This window comes from Thunnus maccoyii, chromosome 9, assembly GCF_910596095.1.
Source record: "Thunnus maccoyii chromosome 9, fThuMac1.1, whole genome shotgun sequence".
Taxonomy (NCBI): Eukaryota; Metazoa; Chordata; class Actinopteri; order Scombriformes; family Scombridae; genus Thunnus; species Thunnus maccoyii.
In genome coordinates, this window is record NC_056541.1 from 5562560 (window position 1) to 5571418 (window position 8859).

General features: G+C 38.1%; 1 protein-coding gene across 1 annotated transcript; it reads left to right on the plus strand.

The window, feature by feature from the left end:
- The first annotated feature begins 2126 nt into the window (after positions 1 to 2126).
- LOC121904299 (C-C motif chemokine 21-like) lies at positions 2127 to 3764 on the plus strand. Its single transcript, XM_042421970.1, has 4 exons — positions 2127 to 2336; positions 2658 to 2772; positions 2996 to 3109; positions 3225 to 3764. Exons 1-3 carry the CDS (start codon positions 2276 to 2278, stop codon positions 3099 to 3101), a joined length of 282 nt encoding a protein of 93 aa, XP_042277904.1. The 5' UTR covers positions 2127 to 2275; the 3' UTR covers positions 3102 to 3109; positions 3225 to 3764.
- The last annotated feature ends 5095 nt before the right edge of the window (positions 3765 to 8859 follow it).

An 8859-nucleotide genomic window follows, 5' to 3' on the forward strand; every position in this document is an offset into this window, starting at 1 on the left:
GCTTTTTGTGATTTTCTGTCATTTATATACTGTTATAATGTTGGATGTCTATGTCAAACATTGTCAAAGTTCCAAAACTTGAGGTGAACGTATGTAAAAATGATTCAGCCTGCTTTGAACGATTTGTTTGCAAAAATTACGGTTATATCTAGATAGTAACCCTAGATTTGCGAAAATTTGCTAAACCTTCATGAGATTTGTAAGGAAGTAATAACTTTAACCCACACCATGTTTCAAATGATCATTTTAACCCAAACCATGATCTTTCCCTAACCCTGGTCCCTAACCAAATGGTTTTTGCACTTAAACCTAACCAGACCTTAACCTTAGCATTGTCACATCATAAAACAGCAAGACAAGAACATTTTGAAGCAGCTTGCAAGGGTTGCAAATCTAGAGTTACCGCCTAGACACAACCAAAAATTACCTCTACTTCTTCATTGTGACATCAGATTTTTCAGATGCCCACATTGCTTAGTTTGTTCCACGGATTGTTCACGTTGTCCACTAGCTTATTTCGGATTGGATTTCAGCTCCAACAGATGTATTTGAGAAGCTTACATTTTGAGTAAAGAAGGGGGAAAAGAAGTAAAATCCCACTACTTTGGGGCCAGCAGCTTCTGGGGGCTAACCAATCAGAACAGAATGGGCTCATCGGGAGGGGAGGGGGCTTAAAGAGACAGGAGCTAAAACTGCCTGTTTCAGACAGAGGCTGAACTGAGGGGCTACATAAAGGACCAGTATAAATAAATAAGGAGTTTTTTTTAACTGCAAAGAATCATGTTATTGCATATTATTGTGCATGTGGTGTGTCGCGACGGCTCTTTTCAGAACTGTACAGTAACAAATAAGCCTCATAAGCCAGACAAAAAAGATTTTAATTGGCGAAAAATCAGCATACAGCGAACATGCTTGTCACAAAAACACTGTTTGTGTCTCTGAAACTTATGGCTCTACTGCTAGCAACATTAGCATTGTAGCTTAGAGGTTTTTACAATCCACCAGGCAATCAGAAGAGATAAAGGTGGCATCATTTAGTAGCTGGGAGCGGTGGCATTGTATCCTGCTGCCACTGATTCAAAACACAGAACGTCATTGTTACACTTTAATTGACATGTCTAGTGATGTCTGTTGGCGTTAGCAGTTGACACTAAAGTGAGGACACTTCAACCATCTCCAGAGCTTCCACCTCTGTCAGGTTTGGAAGCAGGAGTGGACCCAAATGCAAAGGCCGGAATGCAGACAAGACAGAACAAAAGGCAGTCCAAACCCCCAAAAACCCATATGAACCGAAGGACTAAACAGAAGTGCAAACCAGGAGACCCAAAAGAACACAAGAACATAAAAAGACCAAAAAACACACAAAGTCCAGGCAGGGTGTGACAACCTCAATGGAAATTGCAACTACGTACATCAACTGACAATTGATGTGCTGTGAGCGTTTTACATGTTATCTGACAGTTCCACTGCTTAAATCTCTTACTGTTTAGCTGAGAGTTCAAATGCTTTGTCATTTCCTTTCAGTGATGACACTCCAGCAGGGACTGTCACACAACATTTCACAAGCAGAGTTTCAACATTTGCACCATTTTAGATTTAAATCAATTTACAACTAACTACAAAGTTTTCCAACCTTTATCGAGTGTTGTGTTCCAATTCCATACTGAGGATGTTGTGTGTTACTTACATGCCATTGTATGCTGTTTTGCATTTAATATATAAGAAACATCCACTTTACTTTTTACTTTTTTTTGCACTAGCAGGAAATTGTGCAATATGTGCACAGATTTACATGAGTCAAACTGGAATGGTCATTTTTGCTGGTGAATGGTGATGGTGGTGTTTGCACAGAATATTGGTAGCTAATGCACAAGAGAACATAAACATATTATGTTATTATAATATTATATTTTCTGACTGAATGAATGGTGTAACTCACTGTTACATAATTTATTGGTTTATTGAGTGTGTAATGAAGTGTAGTAGGGATTTCTTGTGAAATGCCCTGATAAACGCCTTGATTCGCCTCAGTGAAGCATCTGGGACACTGCAAGATTTTGGAAAGAAACTGAAAAAAGGGGAGGAGACAAAGATAAGCCAGAAAAGTGTGAGTGCGGTGCCAACTTTCTCTCATTTCCAGTCAATGAGAACTTTCACTTTCTCTTCCACACCTGTATAAATGCACCTGTAGCTCTTCAGTATCACAGTACCACTCCTTGAAGAGACTCTCTGAAGCAGCTGATTTGAGCTCAGACCACCGAAGAAAACAAGAGACATGGCCTCTCGAGTTACAGCTCTGCTCTTGCTGGTTGTCATCTGCATTGGGTTTACAGCAGGTAAGACACATGCTTGCACACACACACAGACATCATTAGCTTATTTGAGAATGCTTTTAATGCAGGTGTAATGTGAGTATTATCTTTCAGTTAGTCCAGCCACCTTTTTTTTGCATATGCATCTTTTAAACAAAAAAAATAATCTACATGACTGGAACATAGATCACATTCTTGAGGAAGAAATTGCAGATGACCTTTTCACCTTCTGTACACTAAAGCTTTTACACTGTCATAGATAAATCCACCTGCCTGTTGTATTCCACAATTTTTGACAAATCTGCTCTCCCTGATTATTTTTTTTTTCCTCCCATCTTCCTGCAGGTGAGATTGCGGTGGACTGCTGTCTGTCGACCACTGACAGGCGCTTGCCCCGCAATATCCTTTTAAGCTACGTCATTCAGGAATCTGGAAAGGGCTGCGATATCAGCGCTACTGTGTAAGTTGCAACTAACGCTACATGTACAATATTTACATATATTCATTAGGCAAAGGACAGGTTGTTGCTCAAAACCACCTTTGCTGAATTGTTACAGTATTTCAGGTATGTCCTCTTTTGCAAAACAGTAAGGTTGATGAAAGTATGTGTTGTTTGGGGGGGGGTTTCACTTCTGTAATCTGCAGCCTAATCTCACTTCTGTGTCTCTCATCTGCTTTTTTAGCTTCATAACAAGGAAAGAAAAGAGACTGTGTGCTCCCGAGTCCAGCAAGGCAAAATGGGTGCAAGATCTCATTACTTTTCTGGATAAGAAAAGACAAACCCGTTAGTAAATGAGGTAAATATAAAATTATAAAGTAGTTCATTCCTTACTTGTTGCATTTTAACATTCATGGGCTCATCGCTCACTGCATGTCTTTTTTTTTTTTTTTTTTTTTTTTTTTTTTTTGCAGGTGCAGAGAGGAGTAGAAAAGATGGCTGAAGATGAACCGGGAGTGAATCTAAACTGAGGGCAGAAGAAAAATTCACTTCTGTTTCTGATCAGAGTCTCAGAATCGTCATGTTGCACTGTAGAAGATCAGACCTGTATGACCACTGAAGAATCATCACTTCTTTTTTATTTATGATGATATATTGTATGTGATTTCACACCAGATTTTGTGGATGTTAATTCTCATGTGTGCTGACTGTGGTGTAAAACTTCCTGACAGAGCAGTTGTGAATGGTTTTTTTTCCCCCACCTTTCTTTTTATAATCCCTGTGTATGAAATTGACTAAAGAAATAAGATTTGTCTTGACTTGTCTGGAATTAACAATGAAATCCTGTTTGTCTTTATTCATATTACCGTAAGGAGCTTTTATCTTTTATGATCATGTTCCAAAAATCGCATGAATTTGTGCTGTTTTAGTGACAAATGCAGCTGAGAAGAGTTGTGTATGTTAAAACTATTGTTGAGAATTACTTTAAAATAAAGTTTGATATAAAACTGAAACACATCACGAGTGCATCCTCTGTACAGGTTTTCACTGGAGTTTCTCTGTTATGTATGAAACGATAAAACATGCATCATTATTTTTTTTCAAGCTATATTTTTAAAATGGAAATATGTTTTGGGATTTATGGCCTTTTAAACAAATGCATGACATTCATGGCCCCCAAAAGGATGAATCTTAGTGATTTTGGTGCAGGTCAGTGTTTTCACTTCATCTAGTGAAATATCTCAACATGTACTGAATGGATTGGCACAACATTTTGTACAATTATTCATGGTTACCAGATGATATATCCTAATAACTTTGGCTCACATACTCATGTTCCCCTCAGGATAAATTGTAATCACTTTGGTGACTACTTAACTTTTCATAATATCATCAGGTCAAAATTAAATAATTGCCAATACTGTTGGTTTATGACTATTCCATCAGCCTCAGCTGTTCTTTGTGTTTAGGGCTAATAAGTACGTGCTAACACTAAACTTAGATGGTGAACATTATTCTTGTTTTTCATCAGCATTTAGGTCAAGACTCTTTTACACTCTGCAGACTCTGTTTTCTAAATGTAGGCACATGTTTCATCAGTGTTTATGTAATGTAGCAGTGTTTTGTCTACATGCATGTGTTTTCCAATGCTGCAGTGCACTGAGCTCTTTCAAACCCCGTCATATTTTCCCTCTTGGGAATTGTCCAGCACAGTAACAGTTGTCAGCTGTGAGCTACAGGGCAGCTCCAAGTCAGGGTTCTCAAGGAAGACTTTGTGATCACACAGTAAAATTTTTCATGTCCAGAAAATTTTGTTAATTTATTGTATGTCAAGTTTGGACTCATTTATACTCAGATGTCTCAGTCAGATATTGTAGAGTGGTTTTTCAAAACACATATTTTCGTATGATTAAGAGGACCCTTAGTGATTCTTTCCCCAATTTGGAATCAAGAAAAACAGAAGCCATACACTGGAAATACTTTTCTAGGATGGATTGACTGTAATTCTGCTAAACCTTGTCTCAATCAAAAGCTCTTTTTTGGTCAAACAGTAATCAAAATACATCTGAATTATTGTCATTGGAAATGTAAAGATGAATTCACCGAGAGCAAGTTTTGTCTTTCAGAGTTTTATTGCAATAAACAGAGTTCACATCTCCTAGTTTGCTAAGCTGAATAAATACTATATGAAATTCAGTTTCAGAATTAGTACATACAGCTGCATGCATCACAATCATCCCATATTCGTCACCCTAACAGTAATCTTTAATTATTGGACCTTATCTCAAGGTTGTTTCTTTCTATGCCTGCTGAGAATTGAAAGTTGACGGCCAAATCCTTATCTGCTCTCCTTCCCTGGACTGTCCCCTTTCTGCTTCTGTCTAATGAGCAGTAAAGTTACACTGACCGAGCCCCACAGCTCACCTTTGATGGTTCCTATTGGGAACATTTTCACACAGGAAGCATAGAAGAAATAGTCTTACAATGTGCATTTGACTATAATAATGCAGTATAATCTTAAGACAATACATAAGGGTATAAGTTCCCATTTCAATTGTGAAACATTTTTTTCTTTAAGTGATGCAAGATGTTGAACACAAGCCTGATTTGGGGGTAAAAAAAACTTTTATCGTTGTTTGTGATGAGTAACTGCTGCAAACAGTTTCTAGCATTTATAAGAACAAACTGTTCTTGGAACCTGGGACCTCACAGAGTTTGAGAACAGGAAATCTTTCCGACTTTATTTGACCCTTAACAGGAAATATCTCGGCCACACACTGTCCTCCAGGCCAGAGACCAAGGCTCATAATAATAAAATTGTCTCTTGATGTCCGTCCGATGGGTATTCCCACAGCGCACATAGGACTGTGTAATGTCACCAGAGACCAGTCAAAAATGAAACATAATTCCCAGAATATTTAGCTTCAATTATGACGCCACATCAAAACGAACGAAAAGAATCAAAAGTGAAAGTGTGAACTACTTTATAGCTGATATCTATAGCTGATCATATGTTTTATAGGTACATTTTATAGCTTTTAAAAAATGTAGTAAAGTAAAAAGTACAATGTTTCCATCTGAAATGTAGTGGAGTATAAAACATAAAGTAACATCAAAAAAATAGTACTCGAGTGAAGTACAAATACTTCACACCTATGGATCTGGAAGAGAAACTACAATGCAGAACACATTTTTCAGCAAATGTTGCACCTGTCATACATCTAATCCAAACATCTGAACCACAGCTTTGGGGTCCTAATTTGATTTTTGATAAGTAAATATTAAATCTGCTCCAATAAATAATTTTATATTAACACAATGGGTCAAATGACTATATGTGATGTGAAAGGAGTCACTCTTTCAGCTCAGTGTTTAGGTTTTCCACCCTGCGGCTTTGCTTTTTTTTTTTTTTTCACTTTCAGTGCTCTCATCAACCTTGTTTTCAGACACAGCAAATGACTGTACACTACCTGCTCAGCATCAAATGGCCAAGAGAGAACCAAAACAGAATCAGTTAGCGACTAGCGGGTGAACCTAGCGGAGCATTTAGTAGATAAAGAGCCAGATATTTCCCTCAGGAGTTGGTGGAGAACAAAACAGAGCTAAAAGAGAGTGAATATCGGATTTAAATTAATCAGGTGGGCAGAAGTACAACTCCAAATGAATGCTTTGTGTCTGTTGGATGTGTAAACGAGCGACTCTCATCCCCTCTATGAGGAGCTGTGGCAGAGGGGGAGCACCTTCAGCCAGAGGCTCACTCTCCCCAGGTGCAAAATGAAGTGGTTCAGGCGTTCCTTTGTGCCAACAGCCATCAAACTGTACAACAGTACCTGAAACTACCCCACCTCGCCCTCCCCCTGCCCCTTACATGGACTTTACCCTCCCCTCACCCACCCATCCCACCACCCCCACCCCTCCCCCGGTCACTTTGAAGCGAGTACATCGCTTACTGTGTTGTACAGTTTTTATTACTATATTGCCATGCATTTTATCTTGTTGTTGATGGCATTATGGTTACTTTTATCTTGCTGTCTTGCTGTCTATCTTTACTGCTGAGACATCATGAAATTCCCCCTAAGGGGATCAATAAACTGTTATTTTAACTTATATTATCTTATCTTATCTTAACTGTTTTCTAACATGTTCCCCATATCAACTTTGGAATGTGATAATATGTTTATAGCTTGTCGTGCTCCTCCACGTGGCCAAAAAGTACATTTTTGCAGGTTTGAATTAATCTAAGTTCATTTTAAAAGTGTAAGGAAAACAAATCAAAAATATATTGATATAAGTTGTTTAACCATTCAACTTTATGAACCTTGATTATCACTATAATGTTAGCACAGTTGTGCAAATAAAAAAATCTGTTAAACACAGTCTTCAAAGGCACCTCAGGGAAGGTAAAGCATGTCCTATCCCGTCAGATATACAATGAAATGCTATTTTCTTTAACTCTTGCACCACTGGCTGCAGACAAAGAGTGCAATCTGATTTCCTGCCAGATTGGCTTCTCTGCAAGCAAAAATTCAAGTTCATCTACTTCTTTGTTTTCCTGTAATTGCTTCAGCAGGGAAAGTCCAAGAGAGTAAATACAGCAGACGGATAAGGAAAACATCCAACCAGCGATTTACAAGAAAATGAAACTTAAAAAATGCTCCACTGCCACTTAAGATTGTGTCACTGAGCTCACAATTAAACATATGCAATAACAGTGTTAAATTATTCATCTGATTTTTTTTTTTTTTTTTTACATCAGTCCACTTTGATGTCAACATAAACAGACAACAGCTCAGCCTGAATGGAGCAAAGTTCCCCCATTAATTAAGGAAGAGAAAGCGGCTTTTCACAGACACCTTATGCATTATGTGGTTGTGTAAGTTTCTTTGGAATGAGTGTTTTTCCAGAGAGGTGTTGCTCATTTTTCACACACGACTATAAAATTAAGGAAGTACATTCAGCTGTGTAATAATGCAAGTATTTGTTCTTACTTTGAGTTTTGATTTGATTTATGTCTGGTCAAACAAAAGTTCAAATGAAAAGTACAAGAGGTACCCAGACGGTACGAAAGACTTACAATAGTATATGTGATCATAGTAAGGTCTCGTATAACATCAAGAATTTAAGAAAAATTGTGTTAACAAGTCAAGTTCTCTGCAAAGGGTGCAGTGTCTTATCTTTAACTTTTTTAAATTACTGTTGTAACATGAAAGTTTCTTAAACCACTTTATCTTGTAAAAATGAGAAAAGTTTTTTGACATAATGAAATAAGATGGAAGTTATATAAAAATAATTGTTATAGCATGAAAAATAAAGTATCTTAAATCTTGTTCTCATGGTAGCAGCAAAATGATGCTGAAAAAAAATCTCTTTTGCAGAAATAAGTTTATCCTAGCATGAAATTAAAGGTGCAGTGTGCAGACTTTAGTGGCATCTAGTGGAGGAACGGACTTGGCGGAAATGGAATATAATATTCATAAGTATGTTTTAATTAGTGTATAATCACCTGAAAATAACAAATCGTCGTGTTTTTGTTACCTTAGACTGAGCCTTTATATCTACACAGGGTGCAGGTCCTCTTCCATGGAGCCCGCCATGTTGCACTGCCATGTTTCTACAGTAGCCCAGAACGGACAAACCAAACACTGGCTCTAGAGAGGGCCTTTTGTGTTTTTCGCGTAGTTTCGAAGGGTAGACTGGGGTGGGGGGTTATTCAGTTGGTTGTGTTACATACCCCCCCCCCCCACTGGATAGGATATGTATAACATGTGACATTCTGCTTATCATGTATTGTGCTTTCTCCCAGGTGGTCCCGATCTGGTGTGATTGAGGGAGGACCCATAAAGGTAGCATGAATGTGGCTTCTTCTCCACTTCCCAGCCTTGGCAGCAGTTGCTTGTTTGTGTTTGTACTTTGTTAGTCTTTGGTTTGTGTTGCTGGGTCCATAGTCCTGTTTTCACAGATCTTTTTTATGTTAGGTTTAGTTTTCATGTGGATTTAGGTCAGAGGGGAGAGCGAGATCCCACGACTCTTCGTTGGTTGGTTTTGGGTGTCTTCCCTTCTTTTTGTTCTTTTTGGCTGGCTCATCAGCTTTTGTTAGTAGATCTTAGT